General features: G+C 44.4%; 2 protein-coding genes across 2 annotated transcripts in view; one reads left to right on the top strand and one right to left on the bottom strand.

Moving 5' to 3' along the window:
• The window catches only part of LOC119777548 (actin-binding LIM protein 2-like), a gene marked incomplete at its 3' end in the record, with an annotated part of 47,458 nt that extends 36,131 nt beyond the window's left edge, over positions 1 to 11,327 (bottom strand). Inside the window, exon 1 of the mRNA XM_038276452.1 lies at positions 11,041 to 11,327. Within this exon, the coding sequence (XP_038132380.1) occupies positions 11,041 to 11,053 (13 nt within the window). The remainder of the gene's footprint in view (positions 1 to 11,040) is intronic.
• A 3,316-nt stretch (positions 11,328 to 14,643) lies between these two features.
• The window catches only part of zcchc4 (zinc finger, CCHC domain containing 4), a 30,248-nt gene continuing 21,282 nt past the window's right edge, over positions 14,644 to 23,609 (top strand). The window contains exons 1-4 of the mRNA XM_038276449.1: positions 14,644 to 14,820; positions 16,946 to 17,064; positions 17,135 to 17,217; positions 21,434 to 21,706. Of these exons, the coding sequence (XP_038132377.1) occupies positions 14,733 to 14,820; positions 16,946 to 17,064; positions 17,135 to 17,217; positions 21,434 to 21,706 (563 nt within the window). The 5' untranslated portion in view covers positions 14,644 to 14,732. The remainder of the gene's footprint in view (positions 14,821 to 16,945; positions 17,065 to 17,134; positions 17,218 to 21,433; positions 21,707 to 23,609) is intronic.

Raw genomic sequence — 23,609 nt, forward strand, 5'->3', positions numbered from 1 at the left:
ATGTAGTTAATTGTAACTAAATGTAACTAAATGTAGTTAATTGTAACCAGATGTAACTAAATGTAACTAAATGTAGTTAATTATAACCAGATGTAACTAAATGTAACTAAATGTAGTTAACTGTAACCAGATGTAACTAAATGTAACTAAATGTAGTTAATTGTAACCAGATGTAACGAATTGTAACTAAATGTAGTTAATTGTAACTAAATGTAATTCAATGTAAATAATTGTAACTAAATGTAGTTAACTGTGACCAGATGTAACTAAATGTAACTAAATGTAGTTAATTGTAACTAAATCTAACTAAATGTAGTTAATTGTAACCATATGTAACTAAATGTAACTAAATGTAGTTAATTGTAACCAGATGTAACTAAATGTAACTAAATGTAGTTAATTGTAACCAGATGTAACTAAATGTAACTAAATGTAGTTAACTGTAACCAGATGTAACTAAATGTATTTAATTGTAACCAGATGTAACTAAATGTAACTAAATGTAGTTAAGTGTAACCAGATGTAACTAAATGTAACTAAATGTAGTTAATTGTAACCAGATGTAACTAAATGTATCTAAATGTAGTTAATTGTAACCAGATGTAACTAAATGTAACTAAATGTAGTTAATTGTAACCAGATGTAACTAAATGTAACTAAATGTAGTTAATTGTAACCAGATGTAACTAAATGTAACTAAATGTAGTTAATTGTAACCAGATGTAACTAAATGTAGTTCATTGTAACCAGATGTAACTAAATGTATCTAAATGTACTTAATTGTAACCAGATGTAACTAAACGTATCTAAATGTAGTTAATTGTAACCAGATGTAACTAAATGTAACTAAATGTAGTTAATTGTAACCAGATGTAACTAAATGTAACTAAATGTAGTTAATTGTAACCAGATGTAACTAAATGTAGTTCATTGTAACCAGATGTAACTAAATGTATCTAAATGTACTTAATTGTAACCAGATGTAACTAAATGTATCTAAATGTAGTTAATTGTAACCAGATGTAACTAAATGTAACTAAATGTAGTTAATTGTAACCAGATGTAACTAAATGTATCTAAATGTAGTTAATTGTAACCAGATGTAACTAAATGTATCTAAATGTAGTTAATTGTAACCAGATGTAACTAAATGTAACTAAATGTAGTTAATTGTAACCAGATGTAACTAAATGTATCTAAATGTAGTTAATTGTAACAGATGTAACTAAATGTAACTAAATGTAGTTAATTGTAACCAGATGTAACTAAATGTAACTAAATGTAGTTAATTGTAACCAGATGTAACTAAATGTAGTTCATTGTAACCAGATGTAACTAATTGTAACTAAATGTAGCTAATTGTAACCAGATGTAACTAAATGTAACTAAATGTAGTTAATTGTAACCAGATGTAACTAAATGTAACTAAATGTAGTTAATTGTAACCAGATGTAACTAAATGTAGTTAATTGTAACCAGATGTAACTAAATGTAACTAAATGTAGTTAATTGTAGTAAATTGTAACCAGATGTAACTAAATGTAACTAAATGTAGTTAATTGTAACCAGATGTAACTAAATGTAGTTAATTGTAACCAGATGTAACTAAATGTAACTAAATGTAGTTAATTGTAACCAGATGTAACTAAATGTAACTAAATGTAGTTAATTGTAACTAAATGTAGTTAATTGAAACCAGATGTAACTAAATGTAACTAAATGTAGTTAACTGTAACCAGATGTAACTAAATGTAACTAAATGTAGTTAATTGTAACCAGATGTAACTAAATGTAACTAAATGTAGTTAATTGTAACTAAATGTAACTAAATGTAGTTAATTGTAACCAGATGTAACTAAATGTAACTAAATGTAGTTAATTATAACCAGATGTAACTAAATGTAACTAAATGTAGTTAACTGTAACCAGATGTAATTAAATGTAACTAAATGTAGTTAATTGTAACTAAATGTAATTAAATGTAAATAATTGTAACTAAATGTAGTTAACTGTAACCAGATGTAACTAAATGTAACTAAATGTAGTTAATTGTAACTAAATGTAACTAAATGTAGTTAATTGTAACCATATGTAACTAAATGTAACTAAATGTAGTTAATTGTAACTAAATGTAACTAAATGTAGTTAATTGTAACCATATGTAACTAAATGTAACTAAATGTAGTTAATTGTAACCAGATGTAACTAAATGTAACTAAATGTAGTTAATTGTAACCAGATGTAACTAAATGTAACTAAATGTAGTTAACTGTAACCAGATGTAACTAAATGTAGTTAATTGTAACCAGATGTAACTAAATGTAACTAAATGTAGTTAAGTGTAACCAGATGTAACTAAATTTAACTAAATGTATTTAATTGTAACCAGATGTAACTAAATGTAACTAAATGTAGTTAATTGTAACCAGATGTAACTAATTGTAACTAAATGTAGTTAATTGTAACTAAATGTAATTAAATGTAAATAATTGTAACTAAATGTAGTTAACTGTAACCAGATGTAACTAAATGTAACTAATTGTAGCTAAATGTAACTAAATGTAGTTAATTGTAACCAGATGTAACTAAATGTAACTAAATGTAGTTAACTGTAACCAGATGTAACTAAATGTAACTAAATGTAGTTAATTGTAACTAAATGTAACTAAATGTAACTAAATGTAGTTAACTGTAACCAGATGTAACTAAATGTAACTAAATGTAACTAAATGTAATTAAATGTAACTAAATGTAATTAAATGTAACTAAATGTAGTTAATTGTAACTAAATGTAACTAAATATATAACTAAATGTAACTAAATGTAGTTAATTGTAACTAAATGTAACTAAATGTAACTAAATGTAGTTAATTGTAACTAAATGTAACTAAATGTAACTAAATGTAGTTAATTGTAACTAAATGTAGCTAATTGTAACTAAATGTAACTAAATGTAGTTAATTGTAACCATATGTAACTAAATGTAACTAAATGTAGTTAATTGTAACCAGATGTAACTAAATGTAACTAAATGTAGTTAATTGTAACCAGATGTAACTAAATGTAGTTAACTGTAACCAGATGTAACTAAATGTAGTTAATTGTAACCAGATGTAACTAAATGTAACTAAATGTAGTTAATTGTAACCAGATGTAACTAAATGTAACTAAATGTAGTTAATTGTAACCAGATGTAACTAATTGTAACTAAATGTAGTTAATTGTAACTAAATGTAATTAAATGTAAATAATTGTAACTAAATGTAGTTAACTGTAACCAGATGTAATTAAATGTAACTAATTGTAGCTAAATGTAACTAATTGTAACCAGATGTAACTAAATGTAACTAAATGTAGTTAACTGTAACCAGATGTAACTAAATGTAACTAAATGTAGTTAATTGTAACTAAATGTAACTAAATGTAACTAAATGTAGTTAACTGTAACCAGATGTAACTAAATGTAACTAAATGTAACTAAATGTAATTAAATGTAACTAAATGTAATTAAATGTAACTAAATGTAGTTAATTGTAACTAAATGTAACTAAATATATAACTAAATGTAACTCAATGTAGTTAATTGTAACTAAATGTAACTAAATGTAACTAAATGTAACTAAATGTAGCTAATTGTAACTAAATGTAACTAAATGTAACTAAATGTAGCTAATTGTAACTAAATGTAACTAAATGTGGTTAATTGTAACCCAGGGTGATTCCTCCTTTTAGCTCCAGTTAATGTTTTGGTTCCTGCAGTAGATTTTGTCTCCAATGAGGAACCAGCAGCTGAAGTGGGGCGACCCTGTCAGGCTTCATGACACTGCAGCCTTTGTGTCAGAAGGACAGAAGAGCGTTTGTTCAGCCTTTAAGGAAGAAATGGAAAATCATCAGCAGTTTGTCTTTAAGGATCATTTGAACTGGTGTTTTACTGGTAACAAAACATCCCAACATGACTGAGGCCACAGAGGCAGAACAATGGCTTCATTCTTCCCTCAGCTGCTGCAGGGTCACCTGAGGGTAACCATGATGATGTTGGACCTTCTCCATGTTCAAGGCAAAAGAACAATCGCCGCCTCTATAGCAGCGACCTGCTGGCTGCGACTCATTAGGACCCGAGCTGCATGTCCTGAGGGGGGGGGGTCTGGTCTTCCTCTAAACTTCCTCTGCGTGATGCATCCATTGCACTGAGGCTGAAAAAACTGCGGCAGGAAGGTTATAAAGTTTATTTATTATTACCGGATGTTTATCACTGAGCAGAGATTTGGTGCAGTTCTTACAGAATCCAGAAAACATTCAAATAAATGTTTCTTCACAGAGACAGAGGTTATAATCTGAGCTGGAATTCAGCCTAAATCATGGCGGAGCACCAACGACTGAAACGTTCTGTTGGTGAACGGATGACCCAATTAAATAGTGCGACAGACAGGAGGTCACCAGTTAATCACAATCAGAAATACTTTAATAATCCCAGAGGGAATGACTTTCGTTACGCGCTCCAGTTACAGTTTTATATAATATATATATACACATCCAACAACACGAGATAATAAAAAGAGATCAAATATACACACATATAGCTCTTCTGTATATATATCTATGTATGTAAGAACTAAATCCAAGTAAAGTGATACGTGGCGTGCAAAAATAGTGCATAAATGTGAAATGGCCGCTACTACACTCAGTCATTCACTCACACACTGATGGTGGTGAGCTAACCTGTAGCCACAGCCTCCCTGGGGCGCCACCGGGCCCTCTGACCACCATCAAGCCAAAGGACACTGAAAACCAGAGCCTGGGTTTGAACCGACAACCCTCCGGGTGCAGAGCAACGCCTCTGTCTCCCCACAGGTAGAGGGAGGAAGATGGCTGCTCTCATGGAGCGCTCAGACCAGATCCCATAGAATCCTGATCCAGGGACGGCGAAGCGTCCACACACCGCCCCTCCCCCACCTGCTGCTGCTTGTTTTATTCCTGTTAATTGGCTCCCAGCCTTCGCTCCGTGACTCAGAGCGCAGAGGAGGAGGAAAAGCAGCTTTTAAACATTTTAAAGCTGCAGTTTGATGATCTAAGAATCACTGAATCACAATCTACTAAAGGAAAAAGAGAGGAATGAGAAGAATGAGTGATAAAATGTCTCCAGAATCTACAAACTGCAGCAAAATGATTTCAGACAATCAGTTTAACCCAAACGGACCTGAGGACAACTGAACGTCCCCCCCGTCCTTCAGTGGGACGGTCAGCCTGATCAGCTGAAGACAATCTGCAGCTATTCCCTAAACATTGAGTGGCTGAAGTTATTTCCAGGTAGTAAGAAGGAAAGAAGAAGGAAAGAAAAAGGAAAGAAGAAGGAAGGAAGAAGGAAAGAAGAAGGAGAGAAGGAAGGAAAAAGAAGGAAAGAAGAAGGAGGAAAATGGAAGGAATAAGGAGGAAGAAGGAAAGAAGAAGGAAGGAAGAAGGAAGGAAGAAGGAAACATCAGGAGGAAACTGAGGCCTGTTTTCCTCCCATCAACGATCAGCCTGGATAGAATTAATCGTCTTATGTCAGGAAATCCGTTTCCCTGCAGTTTATTGAAATTAATCAAGCAATGCAACTTTTTTCCAAACTACACAGAAGCTAAAACTGTTCACCCCCCCACCCTGAGTTCAACTGCTGCTTTATCTTCTACATCGTCTAAAGACTGTTTTCAGTTTGTTTGTTATATAAACTGTAAAAACTTCAGTATCTTTGAATGACATGTTTCCTGCTTCCAGGGTTTAGTCTTTTATTAGATAACTTTTTAACCAGCTTCACATGTCAGCGATGCTTTCCTATTAAAGTCCTGGACAGACAGACAGACAGCTGCTCCAAGCCCCGCCCCTTAGGACCCCAGCCTCACGCCCAGGATCCATCCATGGAGTGAAGATCTGGATCCAGATCAGGATCTGGATCCAGATTATCTAACATTGTGAGGTAGAACCTGCAGTTCCCCCCTAAACCAGAGGGGGGCAGCAGTGACTATTGACAGCATCAGACTCAGGAAGTAAGAGGTTTTAAAGGAAACTCCTGTGGTTTGTTGGATCAATTAGCAATAAATGGATTCTATGGACAGAAGTTCGCCTCATGCTGAGAAACAATCTATTAAAAGTCTCTAAGGATCCAGTTTCAGCTGCAGGAGGAAGTCAGAACATGGAGGACGGCGCTCTGAGAGCTGCAGACAGAAACCAAACCTGTTTGTTTCTATAAGTGGAGATTTTGATCACTCCTCTCCCTGCTACACCGTCAGCTGCTGCTCCACAGAAAACTAAACTTTAAACTTGTTTTATGGAAACGTCAAGAACTCCTACGTCTCTGAAGGAAGAAATCAGCCTTTGAGAAGGAAGACGGAGAATTAATGAGGAGAATACAGAAGAATTTAAGGTCAGAGGAAGAAAGGAGGCAAAGAGGAAGAGGCTGGAAAACAAGAACCTGCAGAAGAAGATCAGAGATGAAGAAGATCCCAGGCTTCCAGCAGATCAGAGATGAAGAAGATCCCAGGCTTCCAGCAGATCAGAGATGAAGAAGATCCCAGGCTTCCAGCAGATCAGAGATGAAGAAGATCCCAGGCTTCCAGCAGATCAGAGATGAAGAAGATCCCAGGCTTCCAGAAGATCAGAGATGAAGAAGATCCCAGGCTTCCAGAAGATCAGACATGAAGAAGATCCCAGGCTTCCAGAAGATCAGAGATGAAGAAGATCCCAGGCTTCCAGAAGATCAGAGATGAAGAAGATCCCAGGCTTCCAGAAGATCAGACATGAAGAAGATCCCAGGCTTCCAGAAGATCAGAGATGAAGAAGATCCCAGGCTTCCAGCAGATCAGAGATGAAGAAGATCCCAGGCTTCCAGCAGATCAGAGATGAAGAAGATCCCAGGCTTCCAGAAGATCAGACATGAAGAAGATCCCAGGCTTCCAGAAGATCAGAGATGAAGAAGATCCCAGGCTTCCAGAAGATCAGAGATGAAGAAGATCCCAGGCTTCCAGAAGGTCAGAGATGAAGAAGATCCCAGGCTTCCAGCAGATCAGAGATGAAGAAGATCCCAGGCTTCCAGCAGATCAGAGATGAAGAAGATCCCAGGCTTCCAGAAGATCAGAGATGAAGAAGATCCCAGGCTTCCAGAAGATCAGAGATGAAGAAGATCCCAGGCTTCCAGAAGATCAGAGATGAAGAAGATCCCAGGCTTCCAGCAGATCAGAGATGAAGAAGATCCCAGGCTTCCAGCAGATCAGAGATGAAGAAGATCCCAGGCTTCCAGAAGATCAGAGACGAAGAAGATCCCAGGCTTCCAGAAGATCAGAGATGAAGAAGATCCCAGGCTTCCAGCAGATCAGAGATGAAGAAGATCCCAGGCTTCCAGAAGATCAGAGATGAAGAAGATCCCAGGCTTCCAGAAGATCAGAGATGAAGAAGATCCCAGGCTTCCAGCAGATCAGAGATGAAGAAGATCCCAGGCGTCCAGAAGATCAGAGATGAAGAAGATCCCAGGCTTCCAGAAGATCAGAGATGAAGAAGATCCCAGGCTTCCAGCAGATCAGAGATGAAGAAGATCCCAGGCTTCCAGAAGATCAGAGATGAAGAAGATCCCAGGCTTCCAGAAGATCAGACATGAAGAAGATCCCAGGCTTCCAGCAGATCAGAGATGAAGAAGATCCCAGGCTTCCAGCAGATCAGAGATGAAGAAGATCCCAGGCTTCCAGAAGATCAGAGATGAAGAAGATCCCAGGCTTCCAGAAGATCAGAGATGAAGAAGATCCCAGGCTTCCAGCAGATCAGAGATGAAGAAGATCCCAGGCTTCCAGCAGATCAGACATGAAGAAGATCCCAGGCTTCCAGCAGGAGAAGATCAGACAGATGGACGTCTGGACAGAACCGATGAACTGAATGGACATCCTGCCCTCCTCTGACATCACTTCCTGCTTCTATTATCAGCCAGACCAGCAGGTGGAGCTGCCTGTTAACATCCTGGGAGAAGAAGTGGAGAAGGAATCCCTTGGTGTTCATCTGGACAACAACCTGGACTGGAGACACAACCAGGAAGGGACAGAGCAGACTGGACTTCTAGAGGAAGCCGACTCTGTCAGGGAAATTCACCAACGGCTGCTTTCTTCGCCTGACTCTCCGCAAACTTCCTGAATGTTACGGCCGCCGCCATGTTGGTTTGCTGGTTTCCCTCTAGAGAGCAGTAGTACCGTAGATCGCCACTAGGATGCGAGGAACCGCGCTAGCATGGAAACGGTCGTACGTAACCAAGCTCGGCGTGGTTAATGGATCCCAGCCGGGTCTGAACTCGGCACGGATCGGTTCCGATGGGTTCCCAGGACCTGATTCCCCCCCCACCTGTATTACTCTGAGCAGACATCCCCCCCCCCCCCCATTCACACCTGTGTTACTCTGAGCAGGGTTGGGGTTCCCTGGGGAAGGTCAGGGTTCCCTGGGGAAAGTTAAGGGTTCCCTGGGGAAGGTCAGGGTTCCCTGGGGAAGGTTAGGGTTCCCTGGGGAAGGTCAGGGTTCCCTGGGGAAGGTCAGGGTTCCCTGGGGAAGGTTAGGGTTCCCTGGGGAAGGTCAGGGTTCCCTGGGGAAGGTCAGGGTTCCCTGGGGAAGGTTAGGGTTTCCTGGGGAAGGTCAGGGTTCCCTGGGGAAGGTTAGGGTTCCCTGGGTTCCCTGGGGAAGGTCGGGGTTCCCTGGGGAAGGTTAGGGTTCCCTGGGTTCCCTGGGGAAGGTCAGGGTTCCCTGGGGAAGGTCAGGGTTCCCTGGGGCAGGTTAGGGTTCCCTGGGGAAGGTTAGGGTTTCCTGGGGAAGGTCAGGGTTCCCTGGGGAAGGTTAGGGTTCCCTGGGGAAGGTCGGGGTTCCCTGGGGAAGGTTAGGGTTCCCTGGGTTCCCTGGGGAAGGTTAGGGTTCCCTGGGGAAGGTCAGGGTTCCCTGGGGAAGGTTAGGGTTCCCTGGGGAAGGTTAGGGTTTCCTGGGGAAGGTCAGGGTTCCCTGGGGAAGGTTAGGGTTCCCTGGGGAAGGTCGGGGTTCCCTGGGGAAGGTTAGGGTTCCCTGGGTTCCCTGGGGAAGGTTAGGGTTCCCTGGGGAAGGTCAGGGTTCCCTGGGGAAGGTTAGGGTTCCCTGGGTTCCCTGGGGAAGGTCGGGGTTCCCTGGGGAAGGTCGGGGTTCCCTGGGGAAGGTTAGGGTTTCCTGGGGAAGGTCAGGGTTCCCTGGGGAAGGTTAGGGTTCCCTGGGGAAGGTCGGGGTTCCCTGGGGAAGGTTAGGGTTTCCTGGGGAAGGTCGGGGTTCCCTGGGGAAGGTTAGGGTTTCCTGGGGAAGGTCAGGGTTCCCTGGGGAAGGTCAGGGTTCCCTGGGGAAGGTCGGGGTTCCCTGGGGAAGGTTAGGGTTCCCTGGGGAAGGTCGGGGTTCCCTGGGGAAGGTTAGGGTTCCCTGGGTTCCCTGGGGAAGGTCGGGGTTCCCTGGGGAAGGTTAGGGTTTCCTGGGGAAGGTTAGGGTTTCCTGGGGAAGGTCGGGGTTCCCTGGGGAAGGTCGGGGTTCCCTGGGGAAGGTCGGGGTTCCCTGGGGAAGGTCGGGGTTCCCTGGGGAAGGTTAGGGTTTCCTGGGGAAGGTCAGGGTTCCCTGGGGAAGGTCAGGGTTCCCTGGGGAAGGTTAGGGTTCCCTGGGGAAGGTGTGTAGAGGTGCTCAGCAGCGGGTCCGAGGTGTTCTGCTACTATAGTACCACCTTAATGCTGGCAAACGGACCCAGAGTGCTGCAGAGCTTCCAGAACCTCCTCCCTGGTGGGCTCCTCCTCCTGGCAGGAATCCATTAGCCTCCCGTTGGTCACTGAGCATCACTCCCTGATGGAAGGCTGTCTATGCTAAGCTGCTGGTTGAACATGAGCTCTGCAGATAATCCCATCAATCCCACTGAGAAGATGCTTACAGTCACACAGCATCATGGGACCACCACCGTGGATGGATCCAGCAGGCCGACCATCGGACCTTTAACAGGAGAACCAGTCTCTGCTCTGATGGGATAAGGCTGGAAACCAGCACAGGACTGATGGGAACGCTGGAACTCATCCATTATAATAAACCAGTTTAACCAGCAGATCATCAGTCAATAGAGGGAGGAAGCCGTCAATCCAGACCTGGGATTAGCTGCTCCTCAGACAGTTAGCTAACCGACCTGAGCTCTCAGCAGAGCCAGGATCTCTGCAGCAACAGCTTCATGGCAGGAGGTCGTTAGAGCAGGTGATGACCCGTTACCCCCCCACCGCAGCCTTAGGCCTAGAGCAGCAGAACTATAGAGATAGAATGGAGCAGAATGGTGAAGTAGGGTCTATTCTGGATTTAAGAGGAAGCCGATGAAGAGAAGCAGGATAGGAGAGATATGATCTCTGTTTTTCATTTCCATCAGGACTCTGGCTGCAGCATTTTGGATCAGCTGAAGGCTTTTAACTACAGCCTGAATCCTCTGACTAATGCAAGCAAATGGGTACATAGATTTACCTGTACCAGTTCAAAGAGGCCTACGTATGCAGGCCACACTTTTCAGATTTGATTGATCCTCTTCCTCCATCTTCACCTTTGCAGTATTTTGATTTAATCCAACTGCTGATAAAGTGACTGTTTATATAAACCTAATGATGGAGGACAGCAGGGTTTAGATCTGCTTCATCTATCAGAGACAAAGCCAGCTGTGGCCCCCCACCTACAGTCTGAACCCTGCAGGGCCCTCTGATGAGCATCCAGGATGGGAGCTTCCACAGAGCAACGACTGGAAAATGCTAGAAACCAGTTTGAGCATCAATGAAACCAGCATAAACAATGACAGCAGCAACAGACGCAGTGCTGGTGAACACAGTCCTCCTTTATTCCCTCAGTCAGCCTTCAGAGTCCAACACGATCCTCCTTCCCTGGATCCCCCCTCCCTGGACCCCCCCTCCCTGGATCCCCCCTCCCTGGATCCCCCCTCCCTGGATCCCCCCTCCCTGGACCCCCCCCTCCCTGGATCCCCCCTCCCTGGATCCCCCCTCCCTGGACCCTCCTTACCTGTGCTGCTCATGGTGGCAATCAGATGCTTCCTCCAGTCAGATGCTGCTCAGTAAACAATCCCGGATCCACTGACACGACATGTATGATGATGATGATGATGATGATGATGATGATGATGATGATGATGATGCAGCAGATCAGAAGGACCGCTGGTGGATGGGGGAGGGGGGGCGCTCTCTGCTCCACAAACAGCCGCAAAAACAACACGGTGTCCTGCGTGGGTCCCACTGCGGAGCGCGGCGCACTGTGCAGGCTGGGTGTGGGTTCTCCGTGGGGCAGCGCCGCTGGAGTCAATTACACACAACAAACACCGTCACTTCCGCTCTGACCTTTCACAATAAAGGCTGAACAGATTCAGAGGCTGTGGCTAACCATAACCTCCTGTTTGAGTTTTTAACCTTTTTATGGCTCTAGTGGCTGTTTGTTTCTAATGGACGTTAGGCTGACAGGTGTGTGTGTGTGTGTGTGTTTTTTGGGGGGGTGGGGTGTGGGGGTAGGGGGGGGGGGTGTGGGGGTAGGGGGGGTGGCCGCTCCCCTGTCCATCGCTTCCAGTCTCTGGTTCCGCCTTCAGATTCCTACTTTTATTGTGAAGGGCCATGTCCCAGCGTTTCCGGTGTGCTGCTAAAACATCCTGAGGGCTGCTGCTGCCGGGGCACATGGGAGATGTAGTCCTTCACTAACATTATTTGCTTCCTTATCATTAATCTTTGATCTGAACAGTTTTAATGTTATTAAACTTTCAGGGCCTGTTTGGAGGCGGGAGCAGAGCCAGACTTCTATTTTATCATTTTCATTTCCAGCATTAAATATATATAAACTAATATTCAGAACAAAGGATAAGATTTGTGTTGTTTTTTTTTACCATTTATAAAGAATAGAGTAAAATAAAATCTAAAAGTATCTATGAGGCGGGTCTGAATATCCTGATATATATATCTATATCTATATATATATATATATATATATAGATATATATATATATATATCTATATATATATATATATATATATAGATATATATATATATATATATAGATATATATATATCTATATATGGTATGAAGATCATGGGAACAACAGAAAGTCCTTTAAAACTGAGGCTCATTTCCTCTGGAAGACGAAAACATTTTCACTCAATCTTTGTTAATATTTGAGTCACATGAAAAACTTCAGGCTGAAGTTTTAAAGTTTTAAAGCTTTAAAGCTGTAAATCTCCATGTTCAATTATTATTCAACATTCTATTCTGTTTATCTCTATAGCTCCAATTCAGATAATCTCGGGTTACTGTACTTTATAGATCCAGATCAACCAGATCATCCAGTCAGATTGATTCAAAGTTTTCTAAGGAAAACCAGCTGATTGCATCGACTCATTGACTCTTCAGCAATCCCTCACACTAAGCATGCTTGTAGTGACAGTGGAGAGGAAAAACTCCCTTTGAACAGGAAGAAACCTCCAGCAGAACCAGGCTCAGTGTGAGCGGCCATCTGCTGAGGCCCACTGGGGTTCAAGGAGACAGAAGCAGACATAGAAAAAGAAGCATAGATACAAAAGGCAACTGTCAACCAGCTCCACAGGCGGCCCCGTCCAGGAAACACACAGCCAGGCAGACGAGCTCCGAGCCAGCTCCCATGTCAGAGGATGAAGAGAGCACATCCAGTTAGTCACAGTCAGAGAAACAGGACTACACTGGAAAACAGGCCGAGCGCCAACATCTAGAAACAAAGGTGTTGATGGCAGCAGCACAGCTGATGTTTCTCTCCAGGATGGAGTCACAGCCAAACAGGAACAGACCAGATGAAGCTACTATGAGAAAAAGCAGAGAGAGCAGAACGTTAGAGATTGAACTAACAGATTCTGCAGAGTGGGAGAATAGAGATAGAATGAAGCAGAATGATGAAAAAGGGGTCCCTATGTCCTCCAGCAGTCTAAGCCTATAGCAGCAGAACTATAGAGATAGCTCAGGATAACCTGAGTATTTTGGATCAGGTAGAGAAAAGGAGAAACATCTGTCTGGACTAAATTCTCTCCCCTGAATTTATTTCAGATGAAGGTGGTTTTATTTTTGTTAATGTTTTGACTAATTAATGAAAATTTGGTTGAACAATGCTTTGTTAATATTATTTTATTATTATTTTCTGTGCTGTGGGGAGTGTCTGCTCAGAGCAGAACTGGTTCAAACTGGATCAGCTGGTCAGGAAGACCAGTTCAGTGAAGGGGGGAAAACATTTTCTGTGTTTAAATTTAAACCTTAGCTTTCATTTTTGTAACTTTAAAATGTGGAAATCCAGTCTTTTTCTTCCTCGTGTTTTCAGCGACCCTCAGCCCACTGCCCCCACTGCCCCCACTGCCATAGGAACAGTGAAATCCTTGTGAAAACCTGTGTTGGTGCAGTCTTTTTGGATTTAGACCATCAAACATTTCTGTCCAAACCGACTCACTTCAACTTGGCAGATGATGCCACAGCTTGGTTTAAATCTTACTTAACCAACAGAAAACAATCTGAGAGTGTTGGTGGCACTATGTCGTCTTACCTTGAATGTCCAGCAGGGGTCCCACTAGGTTCTGTTTTGGGACCAGTATTGTTCTCTCTATATATAAATGTCCTCCCAGATGTTTGCCAAAATGTCCAATTCCAAATGTTTGCTGATGATGCTAATATTTTTACACCTGCTAAAAGCAGACAGGAAGCATCATCCGTCCTGGATAATATCCAGCCCCGGCTCCTCCCATCATGTCTGTTACTGAACAAATATGATGATCACAAAAACCCATAAAACTGGAGCGGTCCAATGTGTTCCTGGGGGGAGTGGAACTTGAATTTGTAGATGAGTTCAAGAACCTCGGGACACACTGGAAACAACACTTTCATTTAGAAAACACATCAAAATCACTGCAAACACAATTAAATTAAATATACGTAACTTAAAGCGAATCAGATCATCGATGACGATCAGTTCTGCTAAAATGTTCCTAAACTCAGTGATATTTTCACACATTGAGTTAATGCATCACAGCCTGCTCACTCACTGGAGACACAACTTACAAACCATTAGAAATATTATTCAAAACATCTTTAAAAACCTTTGATCAGAAGCTCCTGTCATTCCATCAGTGTAATATTTTGGAAAAATATATTATGCTCAATTCTGAAAATTTTATTCATTTTAAAAATAGTTGTTTAATTTACAAAGTTCTGAATGGATTACCCCCCCCCCCCCCCATCCACCTTCTACCTACATTAGATATGTGTTTTGACTGTATTATGTATGATGTAAATTAGCAACTATGCTATAATTTGGCTCATTTGTACAGAAGTATAAGATTGTTCATTAATGTTCTCTGTCCTGATTAAATAAATGAGAAATAAAATAAAGAAATAGAGTTTATAACATGAGCAAAGTTATTCTAATAGTTAAACCATTAAATCTAATGGCTTCTATAACAGATTTTCTATTCTGTTAAAATAATTCAATCTTTCTGCTAGAAGAACAAAGATGAACAACCAGCTCCTTAATTCACATATTGCTCAACATTTACCTCCTCAATATGGCGGCCACGTTAACGTGTCCCTGCTGTGATGTCAGCGAGAGAGTGACGTAATACGCGCGCGACTGTAAGCGCAGCATGGTTGTTGGTTTAAGCAGAAGTTCCTGTTTGATGTGAGGAACCGGGTCAGAATCAGAACCATGGAAAGAACCGAGGAGAAGAGCGACGGTACCGGACTAGAGGTTCTGTTCCCAGAGGAGGGGAAAACGGCGCCATGTTGTGCCCACGGTGAGCTGACCGAACCGAACCGAACCGGGTCTCTGGTGACTGTTTGTTTTATAAACGGTTCCGAAAGATCCAGAAGTTCAGTTTGAGGAGCAGAACTTAGAAGAACCGGACCGGGACTCATCGAGTCTTGTTTCTAAAGAACCAAGTTCTGGATCAGAACGTTCATTTAAACCTGGAAGAACCACGTGACCCAGAACAGGGAGACAGACCATTGGCCAGTAGAGGGCTACACGAAAAATATAAAGTCATTGGTGGGGGGCCCGGGGAACTGCCATGGTGGGGGGCCCGGGGAGCTGCCATGGTGGGGGGCTGCAATTATGATGGGCCTGGGCCGCTGCCATTGTGGGGTGCCCAGGGCCCTGTCATGGTGGGGGGCCCGGAGAGCTGCCATGGTAGGGGGCCCAGCGAGCAGCCATGGTGAGGGGCCCAGGGCCCTGCCATGGTGGGGGGCCCGGAGAGCTGCCATGGTGGGGGGCCCGGAGAGCTGCCATGGTGGGGGGCCCGGAGAGCTGCCATGGTGGGGTGCCCAGGACTCTGCCATGGTGAGGGGCCCGAGGAGCTGCCATGGTGGGGGGCCCAGCGAGCAGCCATGGTGGGGGCCCTGGGCACTGCCATGGTGAGGGGCCCGAGGAGCTGCCATGGTGGGGGGCCCAGCGAGCAGCCATGGTGGGGGGCCCAGGGAGCTGCCATGGTGAGGGGCCCAGGGAGCTGCCATGGTGAGGGGCCCGGCGAGCTGCCACTGTGGAGAGCTGCCATTGTGAGGGGCCCGGGCCGCTGCCATGGTGGGGTGCCTGGGGCCCTGCCATGGTAGGGGGCCCGGGGAGCGTCCATGGTGGGGGGCCTGGGGGCGCTGCCATAGTGGGGGGCCCGGAAGCGCTGCCATGGTAGGGGGCCCGGGGAGCTGCCATGGTGGGGGGCCTGGGGGCGCTGCCATGGTGGGGGGCCTGGGGGCGCTGCCATGGTGGGGGGCCCAGGGAGCTGCCATGGTGGGGGGCCTGGGGGCGCTGCCATGGTGGGGGGCCCAGGGAGCAGCCATGGTGGGGGGCCCAGGGAGCTGCCATGGTGGGGGGCCTGGGGGCGCTGCCATGGTGGGGGGCCCAGGGAGCTGCCATGGTGGGGTGCCTGGGGCCCTGCCATGGTAGGGGGCCCGGGGAGCTGCCATGGTGGGGGGCCTGGGGGCGCTGCCATGGTGGGGGGCCCGCGGGCGCTGCCATGTTGGGGGGCCCGGGGCGCTGCCATGGTGGGGGGCCCGGGGAGCTGCCATGGTGAGGGGCCCAGAGAGCTGCCATGGTGGGGGGCCCGGGGAGCTGCCATGGTGAGGGGCCCGGAGAGCAGTGCAGGGTTAAGTGTCTTGCTGACAGACACTTGGCAGTCTGGATCGATCTGCGTACTTTTAACCATTGACTTTATTTCATACGTAGACGCCTCATTGGACGCTGCCACAAGTGAGAGCGACGTGCCTATAGAGCTGCCATCTTGGGTCAGAACACAGTTCAGCCAGCTGCTGAATGAACATCTCATTTTAATCATGGAATAATATTATAATAATCTCTGAAATGTTACGAACACTTTAAAGACCAACAATAATTCTAAAGTAATCTTTCAGTTAGATTTCACAGATTTATTCAGATTAAAACATTTTTATGTGATTTACAAAACACAGTAAGGTTGTTATTTAAAATTTTTCTTCTTATTTTTATGTTAAATTTTTTTTTCGTCATCAAGATGTTTTTGTCAAATCGTAGTTAACGGTAAATTAATGTTGTGTTTAACTAAACTCTTTTTCAAACAGTTTTTTATCATTATTAATCTAGGATGGATCCAATAGTTCAGAATTTATTAAATTCATCAATAATCTTATGTCACTGATTATTGATTGCTGACAGTTTAGTTGCTACGGTGGCCCGTTGGTTCAGTTCTAGGAGAAAAACTCATCAGAACATCAGAGTGGGTCTGATCCGGTGTTTGGTTCTGGTTCTGCGGAGAAGGTGTGATCCAGTAGGTCTGGGTGGTGGAACCACTGTTGCCACAGGCCAGCAGCTGTAGAACCGTCCTCCAGTCGGTTCTTAGTGACCCAGTTCTGATGGTTCTGTTGGTGAAGGAATCCGCCCTCTGGTTTCCACAGGTCCCACTTTGCTGTTTGAGAAGGTGGGCAGCGGCGGCGCCCGGGGCCGGCGGTTCTACGCCTGCTCGGCCTGCCGGGACCGGAAAGACTGCAGCTTCTTCCAGTGGGAGGATGAGAAGGTAAGAACCGGTACCAGAGAGCAGAACCTTTCAGAACTTGGTGACTGATGGAGTCCTGCGTCCTTTAAAGGTGTCAGAGGCCAGCGTTCTGGCCAGAGAAGCAGAGATCCAGTCTAAGAGGCCTCGCTTCACACAGGAGGAGTACCGCATCAGGTAGGAGGACCGGGGCAGGTGGGAGGACCGGGGCAGGTGGGAGGACCGGGGCAGGTGGGAGGACCGGGGCAGGTGGGAGGACCGGGGCAGGTGGGAGGACCGGGGCAGGTAGGAGGACCGGGGCAGGTGGGAGGACCGGGGCAGGTGGGAGGACCGGGGCAGGTGGGAGGACCGCGGCAGGTGGGAGGACCGGGGCAGGTGGGAGGACCGGGGCAGGTGGGAGGACCGGGGCAGGTAGGAGGACCGGGGCAGGTGGGAGGACCGGGGCAGGTGGGCAGGTGGGAGTAGCGCGGGAGGTGGAGTTCTGCTGGTTCGGGTCAGAACTTTCTTTCTAGGAATCTGGCCACATTTATTAGTCCTCCAAAACCCTGACCACCCAGGGTGCAGACCAGGAAGCAGAGTTGTAGTTTAACACACATCTCTGCAGCTTCTCTACTGTTACCCACTCTTTACTCCATCCAGACAGTGTCTTGCCCACGACCAAAATCTAATAAATTAGCAAAGATTCCCAAAGGAGTAAATTATGATAATCTAATTAAAATCAAAATAACTCCAATTGGGGAAAAAGTTAAAACAATTAAATGCGGTCTGTTTAACATAAGATCTCTTTCCTCTAAAAGTCTACTAGTTAATGACTTGATTTGTGATAATCACATTGACTTGTTTTGCCTTACAGAAACCTGGCTGCAGCAAGAGGATTATGTGAGCATAAATGAGGCAACTCCTTCAAGCTATTTAAATTTTCACATCCCCAGAAGTTCTGGGCGAGGAGGAGGAGTAGCAACAATCTTTCAGTCTGACTTACTGATTACTCCCAAAACAATTAATACCTACAACTCTTTTGAACATTTAACCCTTAATTTCCCTGATCCAAATTTCAAGGCAAGAAAACCTCTTCTTTTTGTAACTTTGTATCGTCCACCAGGTCCTTACTCTGAATTTTTAGATGAGTTTTCAGAGTTCCTTTCTGATTTGGTATTAAATACTGACAGGGTCATCATAGTGTGAGATTTTAACATCCATGCTGACATTGAAGGCGATAGCTTAAGAGCAGCCTTTAATGCTATCTTAGACACTATTGGCTTTGTTCAAAATGTGAATAGTCCCACGCATTCTCATCTTCATACTTTGGATCTTGTGCTGACATACGGCATAGAATGTGAAGAAATAACAGTATTTCCTCACAACCCTGTCCTCTCTGACCACTTTCCAATAACCTTCAGGATTACTTTAACAGAGTTCTCCTCCCCCAAAAGAAGGTTACATTTTAGTAGATCTTTATCAGATAGTGCAGTTAAAAATTTTAAAGAATCTGCTTCACTTTCTCTCTCCTCTGTGTCACTGAGCAGTGCTGCAGAGTGCAAAAGCTTAGCTTATTCCCCTTCACAGGTTGATGATTTTGTTGATGGGGTTGCTAGTTCTCTGCGTACTGCCTTAGACAACGCAGCTCCTTTGAAAATGAAAACCGTTGAAAATAGAAAGCTTGCTCCTTGGTTTAATGCAGAGCTGCGTACTTTGAAGCAAAATGCTAGGAAACTGGAGAGAAAATATCGCTCCACAGGCCTGCGGGAGTCCTTCCTAGTCTGGAAAAATGGTTTACTGCTGTATAAGAGGACCCTTTGTAAAGCAAGAGCAGCATACTTCTCCTCATTAATAGAGCCGAATAAGAATAATCCTAAATTTCTTTTTAATACAGTTGCCAAACTCACCCAGAGCCATAGCTCTGTTGAACCGTCCATTCCACCTGCTCTTAGCAGCAATGATTTTATGGGATTCTTTATAAATAAGATTGATCTTATTAAAAATAAGATCATAAGCACTCCTCTATCCGCGATTGTACCTGAGGTAGTCATGGAATCTGAACCGGGTTTAGACTGCTTTGATCCAGTTGAACTTTCTGAATTAGCAAAATTATTGTCTTCATCTAAGCCTTCAACTTGGATGTTAGATCCAGTTCCAACCAGGTTATTTAAGGAGGTATTCCCTTTGATCTCCTCCTCCATTTTAGATGTGATTAATCTATCTCTGTTACAGGGATATGTACCTAAAGCTTTTAAGGTTGCTGTAATTAAACCTCTGCTTAAGAAACCGTCTCTTGACCCAGATGACTTGGTCAATTATAGACCTATATCCAATCTTCCTTTCTTATCCAAAATTCTTGAGAAAGTAGTTGCCAAACAAGTTTGCGATCACTTCCACCATAATGAACTTTTTGAAGAGTTTCAGTCTGGCTTTAGAGCTCATCATAGCACTGAAACAGCTCTGGTGAAAGTCACTAATGATATTCTCATGGCCTCAGATAATGGACTTGTATCTGTGCTCGTCCTGTTGGATCTTAGTGCTGCATTTGATACAGTTGACCATAATATTCTTTTAGAAAGACTTGAATATTTTGTTGGAATTAAAGGAACAGCACTAGACTGGTTTAAATCTTATCTATGATCGAATTCAGTTTGTTCATGTTAATGATAGATCTTCCTCACGCTCAAAGGTTACCTGTGGAGTACCACAGGGATCAGTGCTAGGACCAATTCTCTTTACTTTATACATGCTCCCAATTGGTAGAGTTATTAGACAGCATGGGATTAATTTCCACTGTTATGCTGATGATACCCAGCTATATCTGTCTATAAATCCAGATGAAGCTAACCCATTACATAGATTACAGGCATGTCTTGAAGACATAAAAACCTGGATGACTCTTAATTTTCTGCTTCTGAATGCAGACAAAACAGAAGTTATAGTCTTTGGACCAGAGTCTCTGAAAAAGAAACTGATTAGTCAGTCACTTCATTTGGATGGGATTAAACTGATTTCAGATAATAAAGTAAAAAATCTTGGTGTTATTTTTGATCAGGACCTGTCATTTAAATCCCATATCAAAGAGGTTTCTAGAATTTCCTTCTTTCATCTGAGGAACATTGCAAAAATTAGAAATATCCTGTCCAGGGGTGATGCTGAGAAACTAGTCCATGCATTTGTTACTTCAAGGCTGGACTATTGTAATTCTTTACTATCAGGAAGTCCACAAACTGTAGTTAAAAGCCTTCAGCTGATCCAAAATGCTGCAGCCAGAGTTCTAATGAAAATTAAAAAGAGAGATCATATCTCTCCTATCCTGGCTTCTCTTCATTGGCTTCCTGTTAAATCCAGAATAGAATTTAAAATCCTCCTTCTCACATATAAAGCCTTAAATGGCCAAGCTCCATCTGATATCAGAGATCTGATTGTTCCTTATGTTCCTAACAGAGCACTTCGCTCTCAATCTGCAGGTTTACTAGTGGTTCCTAGAGTTTCTAAAAGTAGAATGGGAGGCAGATCTTTTAGTTCTCAGGCTCCTCTCCTGTGGAACCAACTACCAGTTTTAGTCCGTGAGGCAGACACCCTGTCTACTTTTAAGGCTAGGCTTAAAACTTTCATTTTTGATAAAGCTTATAGTTAGGGTGGCTCAGGTTATCCTGAGCTATCTCTATAGTTATGCTGCTATAGGCTTAGACTTTTGGAGGACATAGGGACCCCCATTTCATCATTCTGCTTCATTCTCTCTCTGTTCTCCTATTCTGCAGAATCTGTTAGTTCAATCTCTAACCTTCTGCTCTCTCTGCTTTTTCTCAGAGTAGCTTTGCCTCGTCTGTTCCTGTTTGGCTGTGACGTCATCCTGGAAAAAAAACATCAGCTGTGCTGCTTCTATCAACACCCTTGTTAATAGTTGTTGGAGATCGGCCTGTTTTCCAGTGTGGTCCTGTTTCTCTGACCGTGACTGAGTGGATGTGCTCTCTTCGTCCTCTGGCATGGGAGCTGGCTCGGAGCTCGTCTGCCTGGCTGTGTTTCCTGGACGGGGCCGCCTTTTACAGCTGCTTTTTGTATCTCTGCTTCTGTCTCCTTGAACCCCAGTCGGCCTCAGCAGATGGCCGCTCACACTGAGCCTGGTTCTGCTGGAGGTTTCTTCCTGTTAAAAGGGAGTTTTTCCTCTCCACTGTCGCTACAAGCATGCTTAGTGTGGGGGATTGTATTTGAGTCAATGAGTCGATGCAATCAACTGGTTTTCCTTAGATAGAAAACTTTGTATCAATTTGACTGTATGATCTGGTTGAACTGTAAAGTGCCTTGAGATGACATGTGTTGTGAATTTGGCGCTATATAAATAAACTGAATTGAATTGAATTGAACTGTAGCCGTTTCCTGACCAAAGCGTGTCTCCTGCTGCGTTCCTCAGGTTCCTGACGTTCGCCGCGCTCCCGCTGGATGAGAGGAAGTTCTGTGAGGAGTGTCAGGTTCTGGTTCTGCCTGCAGAGCACAGCGCCCACTCTGCCCACAGAACCAGGACGGTGTCGGCGGCCCAGCTGAGGAGGCCTAGCCTCCTGCTGTCTCCTCTGGGCAACAAGAAGAGCAACGCCCAGTACCTGTTCAGCGAGCGCAGCGCCTGCTTCCTGCTGGACGCCTTAGCATCTCTGGGATACAGGAAGGTTCTGTGCGTAGGAACGCCTCGGTAAGACAGCTCAGAAGTTCTGGTCTGGGTTAGTTTAGGGAACTGGAACCAGTTCTGCTTTCATCAGGGGTTCCTCAGGGTCCAGTCCTCGGCCCTATTTGGTTCTGGAAAAGTTTTTCTAAATGAACCGTGGGACGTTTCTCCTGACATGAAAAGTTTATTAGAGAAGAGTAATGGAGGGAAATCCGAAATTATTTATCAGATTATCTTTATTCATCAAAGATATTCTGGTTGAGATAAAAATCCAGAATGTTCCAAACGTTTATAGCGGCGCTGTTTGATGACATCATGATGACTGTGGTCCAAACACAGAGGCCGTTTCTCAATTCACTAGAACGTGAAGAACCCAGGAAAGTCTGGACTCTGGGAGAACGGGAGCAGTTAGCATAAATCTGGGTCCATTGGAACAGAAGCGTACTGATGACATCACCACACCGTGTCACGCTCAGCTTGTCTAGAGCTGATTATCACCTCCTGTTATTAATATTCTCTAGATAATAATAAAATCTAACTTATTCATTTATTGGAGGAATAATAATGAACACAGATAAACACAAATCAAATGAACATTTTGCCAAATGAAACCAAAAAATTAACATCAGAGCCAGCGGTCATTCACACTCGGCTATGCAGAGAGGGCTGCTGCAGACGGGCTAACGTTATTCCTGGCTGCTGCAGACGGGCTAACGTTATTCCTGGCAGCTACAGACGGGCTAACTTTAGCTCTGGGAGCTACAGACGGGCTAACGTTATTTCTGGCTGCTGCAGACGGGCTAACGTTATTCCTGGCAGCTACAGACGGGCTAACGTTTTTCCTGGCAGCTACAGACGGGCTAACGTTATTCCTGGCTGCTGCAGACGGGCTAACGTTATTCCTGGCAGCTACAGACGGGCTAACTTTAGCTCTGGCAGCTGCAGATGGGCTAACTTTAGCTCTGGCTGCTGCAGATGGGCTAACTTTAGCTCTGGCAGCTGCAGATGGGCTAACGTTATTCCTGGCTGCTGCAGACAAGCTAACGTTATTCCTGGCTGCTGCAGACGGGCTAACGTTATTCCTGGCTGCTGCAGACAAGCTAACGTTATTCCTGGCTGCTGCAGACGGGCTAACGTTATTCCTGGCAGCTACAGACGGGCTAACTTTAGCTCTGGCAGCTGCAGATGGGCTAACGTTATTCCTGGCTGCTGCAGACAAGCTAACGTTATTCCTGGCTGCTGCAGTCGGGCTAATGTTAGCTCTGGACGCTGCAGACGGGCTAATGTTATTCCTGGCAGCTGCAGATGGGCTAACGTTAGCTCTGGGAGCTGCAGACCGGCTAACGTTATTTCTGGCAGCTGCAGACGGGCTAACGTTATTCCTGGCTGCTGCAGACGGGCTAACTTTAGCTCTGTCAGCTACAGACGGGCTAACGTTATTCCTGGCTGCTACAGACGGGCTAACGTTATTCCTGGCTGCTGAAGATGGGCTAACGTTATTCCTGGCTGCTACAGACGGGCTAACGTTATTCCTGGCTGCTGCAGTCGGGCTAACGTTAGCTCTGGACGCTGCAGACGGGCTAATGTTATTCCTGGCAGCTGCAGATGGGCTAACGTTATTTCTGGCAGCTGCAGACAGGCTAACGTTATTCTTGACTGCTGCAGACGGGCTAACCTTAGCCCTGGACGCTGCAGACGGGCTAATGTTATTCCTGGCTGCTACAGACGGGCTAACCTTAGCCCTGGACGCTGCAGACGGGCTAATGTTATTCCTGGCTGCTGCAGACGGGCTAACCTTAGCCCTGGACGCTGCAGACGGGCTAATGTTATTCCTGGCTGCTACAGACGGGCTAACGTTATTCCTGGCTGCTACAGACGGGCTAATGTTATTCCTGGCAGCTACAGACGGGCTAACGTTATTCCTGACTGC

The sequence above is a fragment of the Cyprinodon tularosa genome, unplaced genomic scaffold (assembly GCF_016077235.1).
Source record: "Cyprinodon tularosa strain WSP-4 unplaced genomic scaffold, ASM1607723v1 ctg1245, whole genome shotgun sequence".
In the NCBI taxonomy this organism is placed as follows: Eukaryota; Metazoa; Chordata; class Actinopteri; order Cyprinodontiformes; family Cyprinodontidae; genus Cyprinodon; species Cyprinodon tularosa.